The sequence below is a fragment of the Embiotoca jacksoni genome, unplaced genomic scaffold (genome assembly GCF_022577435.1).
Source record: "Embiotoca jacksoni isolate LCO1_2020_lvr unplaced genomic scaffold, fEmbJac1.0.p SCAF_10, whole genome shotgun sequence".
NCBI lineage: Eukaryota > Metazoa > Chordata > Actinopteri > Embiotocidae > Embiotoca > Embiotoca jacksoni.
The window spans coordinates 16,492,113-16,511,497 of NW_027185230.1; the positions used below are offsets into that span (position 1 = coordinate 16,492,113).

General features: G+C 42.3%; 1 protein-coding gene across 8 annotated transcripts in view; it reads right to left on the minus strand.

Annotated features, from left to right (window-relative positions):
• ptpn13 (protein tyrosine phosphatase non-receptor type 13) overlaps nt 1-19,385 on the minus strand; it is a 41,410-nt gene that overhangs the window by 7,970 nt on the left and 14,055 nt on the right. For 3 of the 8 annotated variants that reach the window (XM_069170116.1, XM_069170124.1, XM_069170108.1), the window contains exons 7-25: nt 17,690-18,322; nt 11,116-11,208; nt 9,632-9,731; nt 8,528-8,744; nt 7,544-7,618; nt 7,270-7,441; nt 6,609-6,759; nt 6,378-6,516; nt 6,077-6,229; nt 5,429-5,611; nt 5,142-5,304; nt 4,480-4,915; nt 3,720-3,826; nt 3,289-3,342; nt 2,635-2,724; nt 2,422-2,529; nt 2,182-2,313; nt 1,578-2,062; nt 1,004-1,135 (exon numbers count right to left, since the gene is read on the minus strand). In XM_069170116.1, the coding sequence (XP_069026217.1) occupies nt 1,004-1,135; nt 1,578-2,062; nt 2,182-2,313; nt 2,422-2,529; nt 2,635-2,724; nt 3,289-3,342; nt 3,720-3,826; nt 4,480-4,915; nt 5,142-5,304; nt 5,429-5,611; nt 6,077-6,229; nt 6,378-6,516; nt 6,609-6,759; nt 7,270-7,441; nt 7,544-7,618; nt 8,528-8,744; nt 9,632-9,731; nt 11,116-11,208; nt 17,690-18,322 (3,623 nt within the window). Of the gene's footprint in view, nt 1-1,003; nt 1,136-1,577; nt 2,063-2,181; nt 2,314-2,421; nt 2,530-2,634; nt 2,725-3,288; nt 3,343-3,719; nt 3,827-4,479; nt 4,916-5,141; nt 5,305-5,428; nt 5,612-6,076; nt 6,230-6,377; nt 6,517-6,608; nt 6,760-7,269; nt 7,442-7,543; nt 7,619-8,527; nt 8,745-9,631; nt 9,732-11,115; nt 11,209-14,601; nt 14,624-17,689; nt 18,323-19,385 lie in introns of those variants that run through there. The other 5 variants (XM_069170163.1, XM_069170131.1, XM_069170156.1 and 2 more) reach the window with 4 other exon arrangements.

Sequence of the window (19,385 nt, forward strand, 5' to 3'; positions counted from 1 at the left end):
CGGTACACTCTGTATATTCTACAAATATCATCAAGAAAATATCAACCAAACTTTACAAAAGAAGTATTTGAAAGGCATTTTAGCAAAATCATTAAGGGCCAAAACTGATGTCGTGATGTTTGTGGATCTTGGATGGAGATTTAATTGGTGCTTGAAAAATTACACATAATAAGTGGCACATATTTAGGTGGTGTGCTGAAACCATTTCTGACTCGTGTGTAAGACCTGATGCTCCTTTTTCGCCTTGTTAATAATCAATATGGTTGCTTAAATTGTGCATTGGTTGATTTTTAAATTATCCCTAATGCAACAGTTAAACAAAACATTTATCATTTGACAATTATGATTAAGTTATAAATGAAAAAAAAAAAAAAAATCCTCCACTGTGATGTTATTGACATAATTACTGTGGGGTTAAATCTAAATGATTGACACTGTGGTAAATATTTGGTGCTCATTTGGTTATCATAATTGTTAAATTGAATTTTATGGTTATTTCAATGTTTGTACTATTATTACAACACAGTACTCAATCAGTATATTCCAACCACACAAATGTATATTTGACAGCAGTCTGAAGTCACACAGTCATGTGATTTGTTATTGTGCTTGAAAGTAAATGAACCCATGCCAATCAATGTTAAGGATCCCTGAGAGAAGAATTATATTAGTGGCACTCCAGTAAATCACCGTAAGTCACTCCACATCAGCAACAAACATGTGCCCAAGGCAGCCATATGTAAACTCACGAACCAGTCCTGCTCCTCTGGTTTATGGACCTTAGTGTAAATCTATTAAAGGTACTGCGTGACTTTATTTTGATAAATATCCTTTTTGATTTAAATAAATGACATGCAAAAAGAGTTAGGCGGACAATATTATCACAAAAGCTCCCAACACAGAGTTAAGAAAGCAAAGCAAAGCAAACCACATGTAAAAACAGTCGATCAACAGAGACAAGGTGGGGGAGGGGGAGTGGGCAAAACAAAAAGAGGGTGAAAACCTTGCCGAACAGTACCGTGACACTTATGCCCAGGCTGCTGTCTTTTTTGGACAGCTCAATGTCAAATAGTTCTCCTGGACTGAGACTATTGACCCCTGTGGCATTACCATTTAAACTTTCCATGATGTTTTCCTGCAAACAGAGAACAGGGTATTAAGGTGAATGATCACAGGCTGGAACATGCAGAGAGAAGAAGGGATCAAGGGAGAGTGAGGAAGCAGAACTCGGTAATAAGAAGAAAATGAGCACGTAGAGTAATGGACTCGAGGATTATCATGCAGTGTACAGGTGCAGGCTGCCTCTCATTGACATTGTAAATGCAATGAGAGGCAAAGGTTATAAACAACAAGCAGTTAGTAGTGCCAAGCATCTGACACGTCATATGTAATGCTTGTTTATGGAAAAACATTCATATCCTGGACGATTAGCATAAGCTGATTTACATTTGCTCCAACACAATAAAAATAAATGTTGTGTATTTTATTTCATAGATGTCCTGAGTAGACAACTACTATGTGGGACAATTTAAAAAGCAGATAATTCATTAACACCAATGAATTCACAAAGACCGCACCTTTTTGACTTTCAGTTTCTCCTGACTACTGGAGTAGGTCTCCTCATCCATGTCGGAGTCTCCCCAGTCCGAATGCTCAGAGACTTTAGGAGCTTCTGACACTTTAGCTTTTCTGGTTTTGGGTGGCAGAGCTGGTGGCATCGGCTCCAAACCCACATTTGGTTCTGGTCCATGGTGTTGAGCAATGGATGCAGTCGTGGCAGCAGCCATGGCTCTCTGTAGGCACTGCTGAACTCCATTTGCAGGCGGTTGGTTGATTGTAGAAACACTGCTTGTCCTAGAGTCCTGAGAAATGAGGCTGCTGTGCTGGTGGACTGGGGAGGAGGTGGATGACGGCATGCCTGCACTGTGGAGAGGAGGGCTGGGGCTTCCGGCTTCTGCACGCTCCTCTGACGATGTATCAAAATCTGGTTCTCGTCTCTGGGCAGAGTTAACTGACTTCAACGAAGACTTGGCCGGGTAGGGAACATAGCCTGAAGAAGAATCTGTCAAAACAAGGGAAGAAAGAGTGACATTAATCTAAAAGTGCAGGTGATACATTCTGTAAATCAAAACAAAAACATGAATTTTACACAAAAGAAATACACCCATATGCCGGCTCTACCTTTGTAGAGCCTCTCTTTGGGCTGTGACACCACCAGAGTAACGTCATCAGGAGCATTTTGTAGGATAGCAATCGTGGCGGTGTGAGAGAGCCCGTCAATGTTTAAATCATTCACAGAGATCAGCCGGTCACCTGAATCAACATCACCACTGTTACTCGCATAGACAACAACTACCCAACTGCAACAGAAGTAAACACCACAATCTGCCCATATACGAGGTGGAGGTTAGTAAAACCTACCAGGTTTAAGGCAGCCATTGACATCAGCAGGACCCCCGGGAGTGATGGAGCTCACGATGGTACCAAGGTCAGTGCGGCCAGAGTTCTCCCCTCCTACAACCTGAAACCCTGGAGAACACACGCAAGCACAACTGCATAAAACCCGTAGCTCTGTACAGTTGCACGCAAATATTCAGGCAACCAAATCTAATGAGAATGAATATACACTCTTACCCAGTCCATATTTCACATCTTTCTTCAGGTTTACAGTTGAGATCTCTCTCTCTGGGGATGGCAACGCATTGAGCTTTTTCTTTAGTGAATCTGCCCAACACAAACACACAGAATTTCTTACTGGGTTATATCATACATTTATAACACTTCCTCTGTCTTTTCTGACTCATGCATATCATATATTGTAACTCTGTTAAGCAGGATAAAAACAAGGCCACTTTGAGAGCTTTAATACATATCCACTGTAACTATTAATCAGCCCAGGCGGGCATACAGTGGGGCTGAAGGGATCCCACTTTAGCATTGTTGACTAAGCTTTGATGAAAGGGAAGGAGTTCAGTGCCAAGCGTGGAGCTAATAAATGGAGGGATGGTGGCCAGAGTTAATGGCCACATGCAGGCAGCACTAACAGGACAGAGTCTCAGTTCTGCATTATATAATTCAGGTTTAAACAGACTTTTATTTATGGCTTGTATATGCAAACTCTGCTGAGTCACGGAGAGGATACGGTTCAAATGATTGATATGGACTAATAATCTCAAAACATGAGTGATGACAAAGAGCAGACGGATATTTCCTTCCTTTTGGCATTTAGCTGTATGCAAAGTAAACGATTCCTCTGTGAAAAAGAGGGACAGGAATTTCCATACATACCATTAACAGAGGCTGGGGTTGAAGGTGGGCCAGAGGAACTGTGCATACTGACACCTGGGAGGAGAACACAAGCAATCAGAGAGGCCAATGTACAGAACAAATAAACCTGCATGTCTGCCTATTTATGATTAATCAATAATGTGTTAACACAAGCCTCCTACGTGCTCAAACCATTTTAAGTGAACACTAACATATGTGAAAAAAGAAGCAGAAACAAAAAATACACTTAAGATAATGACAGTGCATACATGGTTTAAAACAGAGGATGAATTACAGTTATCATAATGTTATCAGTTTTTTTGAAAAGATAATTTTTAGAGTCTCGACCAGAACTACAGTTACATACTGTCGATGTATTCGGCATTCGATATTCGATGTATGCAGTGCTTCATCAATAAACAGCAGCATCCTTCTCAGGCCAGCATCCTTACCTACAACATATGCATGGCCAGTATCCTCTGTGGAAGAAGAGTCGGACTCTTTTTTGGACCTGCTGTGGCTCCAGGCTGGGCTGCTGTGGGACGCCGAGCCAAATGATCTGAGAGGGGGAGAACCAGAGAAGAAGATTAGTCCGAGTAGGCAACATGAATGTACTCTGTTAAACTAAACACTCTCTTTCACTTTGTTTTGTGTTTAACCCTGTTAGATTTTTATAAATACAGAATGCTAGTTAAATTAAAACCACACGTCATCTGTAGAGCTGACACGAGAGGGAGCAACTGGGACTAAAACAGGTTTGCTAAATAAAAGAGGAAAAGACACAGGCAGGCAGGCACATTGGCGCCCACACACACACACACACACACACACACAATCCCCCAGACTCCCCCATACCCCCCCATACCCCCCCAGAGGGTCAATTAGAGGCTGGAGATAGAGTTATCTGTCTCCATAGTGTAGGCAGAGGTAGAGACCCAATAACAAGTCCTCATTTAGAAACCTTACTCTGTCCCTAAGTGAGCTTGCAGACTCTGACACTGAAGACTTTACAGAGGATCTACACATAAGCACAAGATACCATTTCCGTAATTACATTTGAAATAAGATATTGAAGGACGAATAAAAGGAGTAAAACAAAATCTCTGCATTTACAACATTCAATTTAATGTCAGTCATTACGGCTCTCACATTATGTTTACTAGTGTATTCGGAGGACAATCTGACTTTTGCTTTTCACTGGTCTTCACTCACTTGTCCTGTTTGTGTGACAGGGAGTCTGTGTCCGAGCTGGCTCGCTGATGTTGTGGGAAGTTGGAGGCCACTTGGTTGGGTTGTGGCTGACTCAGTCCGCTTTGGGGCAGCCCACGGTATGTCTCCGCCAGGCGGTGCTCTGGAGACTCTGGCATCTGCCCGAGGTTGTGGTGGGAGCGACTCATTATTCGCGGATTAGATAGGACCGTGGAGGCCACTGGATTGAAACCCGGAAAGTGAAGCTCCTCTTGGACCAGCATTGGGCTAGAAGGTGCGATGTTGAGGGCCACCTCGGAGTACGAGATCCTCTTCAGGTGGTCGGGGTTGGAGCGCGTCGATAAGCTGGGGGCCAGGCTGCCTGAGTTCACGGTCCTCGTCGTTACATCTCCGCTCCGAGGGTCGAGGGAGTACTGCAAACTGCTCAAGGGGCTGTTCTCTGATGAGCAGGAACATGAAGGACAGAAAATTACTGGATGGTTAGTAACAAGTGATACTAATGTGTTTTGTTTCTTACAATAACTCCACAGAGTTAAAGGGCTGATCTGTGCTGAGTAAATTTTTTGTAACACGCCAACCCTCCTCTAAATAAAAGTATATGTAATTTCAGGCAGGCCAAATGTCTCTGAGCCTGAAGCCGCATTACAGAAGTCCACCCATCGTACCGAGGTCCTGCAGCTCCTGGTTGTTTTGGCGGGCCTTCATCTGTAGGTGGAACTTGTGCTGATCTGAGCACAGCTGTAGGAGATACTGACACGTCTTGTTGCTGTCGGTCTGAAACAGATGCTTAATCCCATCGGATGTGTTCTGAAGGCAAATCTTCTTTTTCTTGAAAAGGATAACAAATTCAACATTTTAGTGAAAGTGCGGGCCAACTGCACCAATCTATAGTAGAAATGTATTAACTACAGTGTGGAATAGCTTTATTTCTGATAATAAAGAGAGCGCATACTGTGAAGGAAATCTTCTTGGTTTCCCTCCAGGGGAACCTTAGCACCGGAGTACGGTTTCCATTCAGGACTTCAAAAATGAGCACCCCCTTGGAGTAGACCCCCAGCATGATGCCCGTCTGAGATCTCTTCTCAGGAAGCACCCGGTGGAAATGGACTCCGTACTCTGTCAGCCTCTGGCTCACCTTTGCAACAAACAATATAAGATGTCTTAAACCCACGGTGCTGAGATACAGATTGTGTGCAAGTGTATTGAAATCAGATTAAAATAAAATACTGGAATCTTTCATGTAGAAAACAGGTCTTTCATATGGTCAGTGATCCATGGGAGAACTGTTTCACTCCTCTCTTAATGCATACAACATGATTACATGTTGCTCAGTGGCATGACGCGTAGAGGTGTTCTAGTAGCTTGGAAATTTAGCCTTGTAAGAAATATCACAGACAAAAAAGGAAAATGTAGTGGCAGGATATGACCTTTTTTTTGTAGTTAAAATTGAAATTTTTTGTTTTCTGTCAAACATAAATGTCTACTGCAAAAAAAAAAAACATTTCATCATTGCTTGAGAAATGCCTAAGGGAGCAATAACTGAAAATATTTTGCTCCATCTGCATGAACCTTGACTCCTGTATACTCGGTTCTTCCTAACCTTGAGGAACTCAAACTCTGCCTCAGAGTCAGACGCCCCGTAGTAGTTGCTGTGAAGTTTCGGCAGTTCCTCCTTAATGGTCGTCTGGTCCAACTTGTCCAAGACCGACACCGGCAAGTAGTGCTCGAGTCTGAAATATGTCTTCCCGTGGAGCTATATGATCAGAAAGACCAACAAAAAAAAATATTATATCATTTATAAGATTATAAATATATTATATATATATTATAAGCTTTAATCAGTGTTTTAAAGTTTAGATAGCTGACTGGTAACACACAGATGTAGAGCGGAGATCAGGTACCTCAGGTTGATAGTCACTGAACTCAGCCTGCAAGGCCAGTGAAGCAAGCAGCATGGCATTTTCTGTGTTACAGCGCATCCTTTCCTCCAAGATATCCTTCCTCAGCTGCAGGTAGTACTGATGTTTGGTCATAGCATGCCTGTTATCAACAGAAAATTACAGGCAGAGACGGATGTTTGGTTATCCGACATGTCATACGTAACCCAGCTAATTACAGAGATGTACACTTACTGTATGAGGTTGACATCATCCAGGAAGAATTTGATGCGTAAAAAAAGGTTAAAAGGCACGTCGGATTTCCTCTTCTTAGGCTCTTCCTTCCATCCTTCTGGGGCGACTTTGGACAATTTGGCATCAAGATCAACGAAGAAAAACTCGTTTTCTGTGAGAGGTGAGTGGAATGAAGTGGAACCAGTCAGTGAAGTCAGGCTAGCAAAGGTTTTACATATTTAATGAGACATCAGGTGTAAAAAAATTACTGCCACGGAACTCTCCACTAAAACTAATCAAAAAAGGTGTCCCGACTGCTCGTGGTGCACGTGAATGGGCTGCAGTACGCTGATATGCATGGAGCAGGGGAAGCAATAACTTTTGTGAGTATGTATCCTAAGTTCCGTCACTTGATCAACATCAGTAAAGAAATTGATTTAGATCAACCAACTGTCTACAACTGAACAGACAACGAATAACTCATTACTATGGTATCACGATTACATAACACAAGTAAGTACACACTCACATCTTCAGAGACAGAAGACTCTGATTCCCTACAGCTACACACACACACACACACACACACACACACACACACACACACACACACACACACACACACACACACACACACACACACACACACCTCAAACTGCAGGCATACGGTTACATACGGTACCTCTGAGGTATGCAAGGCCGAAGAGATGGTGCTCCACAAGGCCGATGTGAGCGATCACCATATCGAGAACATCTTTACACACTGCCTTGACATCACAGCTCAGCTCCAGCTTTTGGCCATTCAGCAGCACCACACCGACCTTCCTCTGCACTTCCTCCACCTTACCTCGTTTCTTGTGTGAAGGAAGAAAACGGATAAAGTGATATATTTATAAAAGGGAAATAATATACGACAAATGCATTGGCTTCAAGGCGTCATCAATTTATATCCTCACCATTATTGAAGAGGGAACAGACAAGGGAACGCAGGGCTCGCTGGCCATCTTCACAAACTCAGGTCCATGGAAGTTCTGCCGTTGAAGTGAACATAAAAAGTAATACAACTGCCTGAGTTACTCTGCTAATAAATAATATAAAAACATCTGTAACACACATGCCATGTCAAACACTAACATAATGTATATCACATCTGTCTTTAAAGCTGCGCTGATTATGGTAGATCAATGACAGTAGCTCATAGGACACTTTTTACTGCTGTACAAACACTTCCTTTTTGCAGGATTCCTTTTCTTTAGCTCAAAGGTTTTTTTTCGTTTTTCAACTGGAAACCCCCAAATCCTAAATTACACCCATTTAAATCTACCATAAACATACAACAGCAAAAACGTCTCGCCTTTGCTGGTAGGATTAACCTATTAGTAATACAATAATGTACAGTATTTGAGGTTTACTGCCAACATCAGCAGATTTGTTGCCATGTTTACCACTTGTGTTAACACATTTTCACAATTAGTGAAAACAGGTGGGATAAATCGGACAAAAAAAAAAAACCTCCCACGTCTCCCATATATTTGTAATTATAACAGGGAGGCTGAAATGAATCATGTATTCCAGTCAGCAGTTTGCAGGAGAACACCTCGTGATAGCATCAATAAAATTGTTGCCAGTGTGCTCATGCGAGTTAAAATTGTACATCCATCATCAAATATTACAATATAAACAAGCTTTAGGCCATTGACAGTCAGGTCTTGCAAGTAGGGAGTTCCCATTGCAGTGTGAGTGTTAAAAGGATGTCTTCTAATCGCTCTCTGGAGTTAGGCTGTACCATTTGTGTGTTTATGTTCTCCATAGAGATAAAAGAAGCTTTTATTGAAGAAAAAGAAGGTCTAAATGACTGCAATGAGCCTCAAAACTGTCAATATCACAGATGATCATTTGCAGCACATCATTGAGTCTGTTAAGTCACCAAGTGGACAAACCTTGGTTTTGCGGAGCGGCACAGAGGAGGTGTAGAGTGGGTCTTGAAGGTCGAGCATGGAAGCGTGAGATGGGACCAAGGGGTCGTCTGCGGGGTAGAGGTTGGCCCTGGACAGCCTGCTGGCCAGGTGGGCCTGGAGCCGCTGCACCTCCTCCTCCTGCCTCTGGAGGATCAGCTCGGCTCCAATCAGACCTTCATCAGCTGCCCCCTCATTTCGCCTTCAGGGAAAAGGGAGGAAGAGGGTGGGTGTAAGAACAGTCTGATACTGTCTAAAAGCTTGAGGGGAAACAAATGACATCTGCAGAAGTTTGTTGTTCCCTTGTGAGATTTGTCTTATTTACAGCCTTTGTTACACTTTTCCAGAAAGAGAGAGAAAAAAAAATACAAGCTGATGTTTTTCTTTTAGCATTCTGGGAAAAAGAGCCCTGTGCCCCAGGACAGATTGAAAACATGGTTTTTATGTGAGCAGGCGTGGCAACAGCAGGCAGTTCAGGTCTGTAACGCCAGAGATTAGAGAGATAGAGAACGCTGAATGTGGATGTCACATTCGATGACCTCACTAGTCAAGCATGAGGTGGCTGACCCTGCTGTGCTGCACCAGCTGTGTGTGTGTGTGTGTGTGTGTGTGTGTGTGTGTGTGTGTGTGTGGCCCAGAGGACCGGCAACTTCATCTATTAAATCACCTTCACAAATCAGTGTTGGCAGAAACAGAAAGCTGGTACTTTCATACTTTCACTACAGAGTCTTGGTAATCTGTTCGGGATTTTTGGGTGCAGAAGGAAAAAAACATAATAACCAGAACATTTAAAATACAGCCAGTTTTTGTTTAAGATGACTTTTGGAACAAAAACCTGCTGTTTTTCCAATATTCTTGTCCCTTTGCTATTCCCTAAAAGTTTAAGAATAGTGATTCAACAATGTCTGTTGAATTTGGACATGAGAAGTTAAATTGGCTTGGATATGAGTTGAGAAGACAGAATGAGAGGCGGAGTCTGATTGGGTCTATGAAATTGACAAAAGGTACGTGTGTGTGTGTGTGTGTGTGTGTGTGTGTGTGTGTGTGTGTGTGTGTGTGTGTGTGTGTGTGTGTGTGTGTGTGTGTCACCTGTGTCTATGCGCTTTGTGACTCGTCAGCGACATGACATCGTGTTCAGATGAAAGGGCCAGCTGGGAGCCATACCTCGTCACTTCGGCTGGTTTCTTAGCTAGAAGAGAAGCATGGAAAGATGAGCTGCACGCACCAACACAAAAGGATTCAATTAAATTTTTTTCACACGTACTCTAACACACCCTGCCAGATGCAGACACCCACACTGTGCTGCGAATGTACCTGCATGAACGTGTCAGAGCAGCAGCTACAAATCAGAACCACAAAAGAGATCTGCTGCCCCGCATGGGAAGCGTTCACAAAAGGCCATCACCGCATTACAGCAACAGCATTTCATTTCAGTGCCTTAGAAGTAATGACTTGGTGTGTGTTTTAGCTGAAAGAAATTCAAACAGGATCTGTTTTTGGAAAATGTATTTCAGCCATTTCCAAACAAAATGGCCACTTTGTCCAGAAGAATGTCTAAACTTTTCACAGCTGTATCCATTCAATGTCGATGGCGAAACAACCCCTGGAGACGGTGTTAAAGGGAGTATCGGTGTTAGATCAACTCCCGCCCCCCCCCCCCCCCCCCCAACCTGTATTTGATAGCAACAGTAGAGATAGGAAGAAAATATGACAGGGTGCCCGGGTGTTAGATCATCCCAACTAAATTCATTGTTGACCTTTCTTTGCCCTGCCTCTTGTCACGGCACTGAAACCATTATACACACTTGAGAGAAGTCTTGTCTACTCTGATCGCAGAATTTCACTTTGCACTGATGGTTCAGGTTATCTTGTGCAACTGTCTTGCGCAACCCTACGTAGTGGAGCATGGAGCATATGCTCTAATTCCATCAGCCATTCCAGGAAGTGAATGACAGCAGCTGACTTTGAAGTTACCTGGAAATGTGTAACAGCCAAGTCAGCTGCTGCGCTTCTTTAAATCGAGTTAGAGCCGTGCACATCACAACTTCAAGCCTATGAAGTGTACCTCTTTGATTTGGTTGTAAGACAGTGAGGAATCTGGCGACGTGCAGGATGGCCTACAGTTAGTGATCAGTGGAGATGAGGAGTAACTGATAGCTTTTGCAAGTTGTTTTTCACCCCCCGTCTTTGCCACTCAGACTGCTGCTGGTTTTCCAGGTAAATGCATTCACTCACCCTTCCAGGTGTAAATCAGTCAGTGATTAGATGACCAAGATAAAAAAAAAAAAAACAGCAGCGCTCTAAATGCACAGAAACAGAACGGAGAAGAGTCCCCGTATCGCTAATGCTTTTTTTTTCTATAAACAGATTGATTTAGTCTGATGTGATGAAAATGGTATTGCTGGCTTTTTATCTCCGTTGCATGCAAGATGAGTTATGTGCGTGCAACACCTGGCACCTGTTGCTACAAGTTTGCACTCACCAATCCCATTACACAGCTCATCAGACTTTAAATGTCTCTATTAAAAACATCAAAACATGACAAGACAAACAGTTCTTCAAAGACACGTTACCTTGTCTGTAGTCTGGATCAGAGGAGGTCACTGAGGGGCTTTCACTGGATGAACTGTAATCACTGTGGTACCTCTGGTGGGTGAGGACTGGGTCTGAGGACAGAGAGAGAACATCTTTGAGAATAATATCATACACAAACCAAGCATTAGTAGAACAAAATTAAAGAATCTGACAACCTTCATGCACACGATACAATTTGAAATGGATTCGACAGTATGGATATGTTTGGTGGTTTTTGTTTGTTTGTAAGGGATGTTAAGGTGAAGTTTATTTTTCCATGTAACACGACAAAGAAGTTGTATCACTTTTTAAAAGACTTGGACACACTTGGACACTAGCTACCGTTTCCTTTTTTTCCAGACTGACAGTAACACCAAGCAAGTAGAATGAGACACACAAAGCAGGTATCAGTCATGCTGTTGGTAAACACTCCTTATGAAAGACACACAGCAACGCAGATATAGCGTAAGTGTATGCAGGCATGCTTCCCATCAGGTTGGAGAACTTTTTGTTGACGGCGTCATCTTTCGTCTTGCTTGACTGGGTGAACCACAGCAAGTACAGACCAGTTCAACACAGTTATTTACTTTTCTCAAAGCAATACTTCGTGAACTCAGACAAAAGGGCAGTGGTAACAGGAAAACATAAACAATACTGTGCCTTAAAACTAACGTGGCATGTGTTTCTCTGCCAAGTACACAGAACTTGAAAGTCCTGCTCCTCAGTATCAGCCACATAGCATAAATGGATGACATTCCCCAGTCAGTGCTCATGCATTTTAGCCCACAGTACAACCAACTTCTCTTTGACATGATGTCTGTCTTATGTAAACATCTTGGGTAAAAAGCTTTGTGGCCCAGCAGCAGCTGTAATGTTACTAGGAAGGAGGAAGACTGGTCAGACTGTCAACCAAAATAGTTTTACCCTCTGTCACTGGTTGGTGCGTCATGAGTTCATTTGTGTGAGAAGGTGCACAGAGGAGAAGTCTCTTTTGTGTCATTCATAGTTATTTACCATCTTAGCTTTACCCATGCAGTTACACATTTGCTCAAAAACTCCCACACTGAGACGTACATGCAGTCACCCACATGTGCAGTCACCTGCTCTACACTGATGCAGTATTGGATTGATATTGAAACCTAAAGGGTGAAGTGGATATAATGCAGAGCGGAAAAAAACAAACACACACACAATAAAACGGATTAGTCTGTAAAAAAAACAGCCACTCTCAACATTACTTTTCAAATGGGGCCAACAGAGCTATTTGTGATTGGCAGGAAACAGGAAAAAAGATAAGCAGTTGTGATTTAAAGTATTTTTGTTACGTATTATAAAATTATATTAAAAGACAGAAAAACAAAATGGAAAAAATGCATTTCCTTCTATTACTCAAGTTCCCATTACAAAATTCGAAATGACTTGCCATCAGCCAGGAAAAACTGAAGGGCGATTTTATTTCCGATTATCCTCACAAATTTTGCACAGAAAGAACATTAACTCTAACTTCCTCATTCAAAAAAACCTGGACTGCAGAGGAAGCCAGAGCACCTGAGAAATTCCATGCAGGAAGTCTCCAGCTGACCGGTTTGAGTCTCACCACTGTGCTGCCCACACAAAATAATGTAATGAAATGCTGTGAAAAAAAATAATTATGATGTGGTTTATGAAGTCATTTAATCTGTATACAAAACTCATTAGTCAAGCTGAGTGTGTGTATGCAATGTGGTAACTAGTCACTCGTAATAAACCTGAGAGGGAAATTAACATAATTGGAAAAAATCCAAAATGAACCCAGGACCAACATTTCAAAATGACACAGAGGAATGGGAGGAAAAATGTAACAGAGCTAATTACAGAGATTCAGAGGAAGATTTTGCTGATAACATGAATATTTTAAAGTGAGCATAGAAGCTGAAGCGTTAAGACAGAGGCTGACTCAGATAACCACATACTTTTTTTTTTAATTTCCCGTTGTGGGATTAATAAAGTAACTATTTATCTATATATACTGCACAGCTCCTTCTCAGTGATCCTCTCCCCTGATTTTTACATTTACTGGGAAGTAAATAATAATACATTATAAAACAAGTTAAGACAAAGTATTACTAAAATAAATGGGGTGAGTCTCTGGATCCCAAGATCATACTGATATAAAACCAGATGGAGTACAGTCAGTTTTCAGCCTGTTTTTGGAGTAATCAAATTGTTTTTGTGACGAAAAAAAAAAATCATGGGTTCATTCATGGTGCTTCATTTGATAGTACTTCTTCACAGGGAGTCACACACACTTGCAGGCAATGCAGTTTGCAAGCATTTTAACACAAAGAGCACCATTTCCAGGGGACAATTAGCACCCTGTATTCACCTCCCAACTTCCCTCTTCTCCTGTGATCTTCTCATTAGCCCTCCCTTTTATGTTTGTTTTCCCTTCTCCTTGATTTCTTGCAGAACTGAACACTTCTGCATGAGCCGTTTATGAGTACACAAACAGCTTCCATAGGAAATGGGGTTTCTGGGTGTGCAAGCTGGGAAAAGACACCATCTCAGACTCTGAGGTTATTTAAAGTCTGGATGTCCCAAGGAGAAAGGAGAAACTCTATTTAAACCCCAGGCTAAAATGGATAATAGCTTACAGAACACACACACACACACCCCCCCTCCAAGTTTCTCCCCAAGTTAACATGACTCAGAAGAAAAACAGTGTAGTTTGTGAAATCGGAATTTCAAGTGCACACGCCGTGGAAAACATATAGTAAAACAAAGATGTCTATTTACCCAGTTACCACCCTTTTTGTGAACTTCTAAAGTGCTTCTTTTAGACATTATTCATAATGTGAAGAGGAAATGAGTCAGTGGATTAAAATGGATCAAAAGTAAACTCAGTGGTCAAAAGTTGTTTTTTAAATCCCTAGAAACACTGTCATCTTTCCTTCTGTAGTCTTTGGAGTCAGCAAACCAAACTGGAATATAATTATGAAAATGTGTGTGTGTGTGTGTGTGTGTGTGTGTGTGTGTGTGTGTGTGTGTGTGTGTGTGTGTGTGTGGAGGGGGAGGGGGGGTTCTGCTTTTTGCAAACACCTCCCCTTATCCTGGACCAACAGTGTTCTGAAATGTCCAAGCTGGATCCGCCCCGGACCCGAAGCCACATGACCTGCTGCCAAGTGCCGGAAAAGTCCAATAATGTTAGGAATTCCCTCATCCGCTATGCATGACTCCAATTACAGTATCTAGGTCTACGAGGAAAGTTTCTATTCATTGAAGGTTGAAGCACCTTGCCACTTTAAAAAAAAAAAAAGGAAAAAAAAAAAAAAAGGGGGTGTGGGGGTTACACCTCTGCACTGGTACATACATGCCCATGCACACACAGGCATGCACACGAACAATGTTTAGTGTTGTGATGCATATTCAATTAAAAATGATTTGCAAATGAACACGCGCAGAAGGCAGAGAGAAAGTGTGTAACTGTGAAACCTGAGACCACTGACCACTGCTGTGCCATCACTTTCCTGCAGAAAAGAACAGACAGAAGTAAGAGAAAAGAGAAAGAGAGGGAGGCAACACATCCACGTGGCCCTCCAAATGATCCATTACATACTATAGCAAAAAGCTTTGAGAATACATTTGAGTATCTTAGCTCAGCCTTTCATTTCACCATTGGTCGGCCAAAGGCCACAACTTCTTGGACTCCATTTCAAATTAAAAGCCATTATTTTAAATTAAAAGCCCTTTAGTGTTTCATACCCGGTCCAGTCAAACACCAAGACTCATTCAAATCTCACTATGTCCTGGTGATTAGGATAAGGACACTTATAGTATTTTAAAATTACCCCCCCCCCCCCCCAAGTGCTTCTTATCCATAGAGCCCAGGGTGGTCTGCTTTGGACTTACAGATGTGGAGCTGTTAGTAGCTGAATTTGGGGATGTTTTTCAGGGGGAGGTTTTGAATTTTTTTTTTGCCAAGGGCTTAAGGGCTTAAGTTCTAATGAGTGAATAAAGACATAACGAGTTAATCAAGTTATGAGGGTTTTACAAGCGGACGGGAGCCCAAACTTGACATTTTAGTGTTTCTTTTTTTAAACCGTTTCAGTTCATGAAATAAAAAGTAACAGCACATTAACATTCAACGAAAAGCTTTTCCCAACAACTGTACACACACACACCCACCCACACACACACACACACACACAGACACACACCCACACACAGACACAGAGACACAGACACTGATTGGTGGGTCAACAAACAGGGGTACCCACCATTTTAATGTTCTTGTTCTGACACTGCTATATGGAGAAGCTCAGCTCCTCTCCTCATACCACTATTTGAAATCAAAAAGCCAAATGCGCCCCCCCCCCAATTCCAATCAATAAAAGGACAAGGGGGAGGGAAAGAGAGGAAAAGAAGGACTTGCTGGGGATAAAAAGCCGCAGTCGAGGAAAAGAATGCTTGGTTGGTGGCTCGGTCAGCATTAAAAATAGCTGCCAGAAAAGCAGGGAGGTTGGAGGGAGCTGGAGAGAGATGGAGGGAGATGGAGGGAGCTGGAGAGAGGTGGAGAGAGGTGGAGAGAGCTGGAGAGAGGTGGAGAGAGGTGGAGAGAGGTGGAGGGAGGTGGAGAGAGGTGGAGAGAGGTGGAGAGAGGTGGAGAGAGCTGGAGAGTGGGGAATATGGAAGAGCAGCAAGAGGAGGAAAGGGAACAAGAGGTGGAGGACAGTAGTTTCTTATAGACCTACATGTGACTTACTGCATCAAACTAGCTTGCCTATGGAAACTTTACCAAGAATTCAATAAGCTCCTGAAGGAAACTTAAAGCTCTTGGGGCTGACTAGCGAGGTGTTAAAACAAATTGTTGTGTGTGTGCTCGGTATAAGCATGTGATTATACAAAGATTGAGTCTGTAACACTGTGGGTGATTGTGTTATTTAAATATTTTGCATGTACGTGTCCTTATATCTGCATGTTTACAGCCATATATAAAAACAAAAACAAAAAAAAGTAGAGGCACTTTGTATATAACATGTATGACAGTTAGCAGCAGGCTAGAATTAAGCTGGCCTGTAATTAGAATCAGCCATTTGGAAACCTCTGTCGCAGTGACTCATACATTCTGTCTAAACACTGCTGCCCAGCCACCACCAATGATACTTCATTCAAGCCAGCACCCAGCTCCCATCCCACATGGTAGTTACAGACAGACAGACAAACTGTAACTAGTTTGAGTGTCTGGTTGCTCACATCATCCCATTCCTGTCACATTTTCACCTCGCACATCAGGCCGCTGTACCCGCTGGGCTTTTATTGCCTGATAAATGTATTGCATCACCCGGTTTGACATTTTCTTAACATGTTAATTACACAGCTGAGCCCCAGAAGATCTCCTTCAGTGTCTCAGCAGACTAAAGCCGAGAACTTCAGTAGGATTTTTTTCACTTTGGAATTGTGGACTGCTGTACACATGATACCAACATTATATCTTTACACCAACGTTATATCTTCATACAATGAAGCCCACACACTACATGTTCTGACAAAGTACTGGCAACCACGCATTACAAAATAATGACACATGACTGAGCTCAGATATGTCCCCAGGATTCCTTTATCATGCAATACTAACAACCAGGTGATTGTTATGTGCAATGTGTTGCAATGAGGAAAAAAAAAAAAAGGGTGCAGATAAAAGATCTAAATCTTAATGAAGCTGTAAAAACAGGCTGTGTGTGGTTTGTAGGGTTTCAGAGTAAAATCGTGTGAGCAGCATTAAAACTTGCTAGTCATACTGTTTCTGTGTGATTAGTGCCAAATGCAGGAAAAGTCCAAAACAGATGAGAGTGGTCAGATTAACCCGATGAAACCAAGGCCATTTTCAGAGTAATTTCACTCCCTTCACTTTTAAACTCATATCTTGTAGGAGCATAATAGGAGCTAACCATTCAAGCTGTATCTTGTTTTTTGAGAAAAGTTCTGGCGATTGAAATCGTTCATCATTTAATTTGATAATACTTGGAGATTTATTATATTAGCCTTTACATGAGGGGGAAAAAAAAAATAATCGAATGAATTTGTATCTCACCATTAAATATTGGCAGTAGAGATATCTTTTTATAATTATGTGGAGGCGATTGCCTGGAATCTGGCAAAATCCAAACCATGTTTGTGGGACATGGTATGACTTAACACAGTGTGGGTGGCCAGGAGCCAAACCAGGGACTCACACTCAGGGCATACGCCCCTGTGATATGTGCTAATAACTCAGCAGGCGGGTAGGCCTGCAAATACCTCTTTTTTTTGTTTGTTTGTTAGTTAGTTAATTGAAAACCCTTTGCTGTACAGAGAAACAACGTGTATCATCAGAAATGGTCAATTCTGCTGTTTATTTTGACATGTGATTGCTCCGTTCCCTTTCATAAACATTTCTAAAGGAATTCCTAAAGGAATTTCTCCAAAATCAACACATAACACCTTACAGGGAACCCCAAAGACTGATATTGAAACTTAAAGGCACATTTATCAGTGTCGGGACTAGGAACAACAACCCCACTATACTGTACTCTTGGGATCAGACAGCATACTCACCATCCACTGCTTGTCTCAGCATATGAAGTTTCCTTTGTCTTTCCTTGATCCTGTCATAAGCACCAGTGAGGGCTGAGCCGACAGAGAGAGCCGAGTGGTGATGAGGCTTCCTACTCTTCAGCCCACCGAACTCAGGGTAGCGAGGTTCCCTCTCTCTGGATGTCCTCAAGGGAGATTTGAGCCTGCCAATGGAGTGGGTACTTAAAGCACTGCTGCCTCTCCGTGCATCCTCCAAAGCCCCAAAACGAAGAGCCTCGGGGTCAATGCAAGCCAAATCCACAGAGGAGGCCCAGTTCTTTCTGGCATGACTTGGCCCCGGATCCCCACTGTAGAAGGCCAACGACCTACGGTCCAGTTCCACGGGCCGGGCCTTTTGCTGGGGGTGAAAGGGTTGCAGGTAGGGATAGGAGCGTTGGTGCTGGAGTGAGGGGGGTTTGGGGTAGAGTTCTGTGGGGGATTCAGAGTTGGTGTAATAATCAGACGGGGAATACTGTAAGGCTGCCCCGTCATCCCCCTTCAACAAGTCCTGCATCGGTAGCGAGCCCATGGAACGACTGAGGCCCCGGTTAAGAGACGTTTGTTCTTGAGTCCTCGCTCTGTAGCGCTCCAGAACCCTGGGGGCGGCACTCCTCCCTGACAACGACACACACCCAAAACTTTGTTAAACATGAGCAAATGCAAAGACTTCCAGAACTCAAAGTGTTAAAATCCAGTATAACTTCCTTAAATCCTTACCCCAAACCAGTCGTAAAGTAAAACCATTCAGAAGGTATTCATAACGAATTTTAAACATACACTTCACTCCCATTGGCTCGTGTCATTATTAACCCTACAATCAATACAAAAAGTGGTACTTATCATGAGAGGGGGAATTAACAAGGAATTCTTATTAGAATAAATAGAGTAGGATTCATTATGCATAAGTGCCTCTAAAACCTGGCATCCATCCCAACAACATCCCAGCATGACATGGCCACCAAACGTGGCCCTGTCGACTGACCGGTCTCAACTGACTGAGCACCTGCAACAACCACTTATTGCTCCTTTACTGAAAGGCTGAATGCAGACAAGAGGTATATAGTATGTTCAGTCATTATAATGAATAATGTAATTAATAATGTAACAATGGATGCCACAGGACACGCTTATAAATGTTTACTACCAGTCACTGTTTAGATAACGTGTTAGATCAAAGTGCCTCATTACATAAACTGTCTGGCTTCACTCTTAAATTCCACCTTAATTAGTGATTACATCTTTTTTTAAATCAGGCTTCAACTGAAACTTTCAGATATTCAGTGGATTAGGCATTAGAGTAGAATTAGTAGCAACAATAGGAATTTTTTGTTGTGTTGGTTCCAGGGTGGAAATGTTACAGCCATTAGAGGCAAATAAAACTAATTCATATATAACGTAAACCAACAGCAGCATAAGGAAAAACACGTGCAACTATTTCTGCAGACACTCAGTTTGGTTTGGTAGCAAATTTTCCCAATAATTAAAAAGAAACAAAAGAACATACCGTGCCACTATAACTAACAATTTCAGCCAGATGAATCAACCCTTTCTATCGCTGTCTTTCTTAAAACGGACTAATAATTATTGCTTTATTTGACTGTACATAAATTTCAAATTTGCCTTTCCAGACATGTATGCAACCTCTGCCAGTACAAGCGCTTGTTTTAAAAAGAAAGAG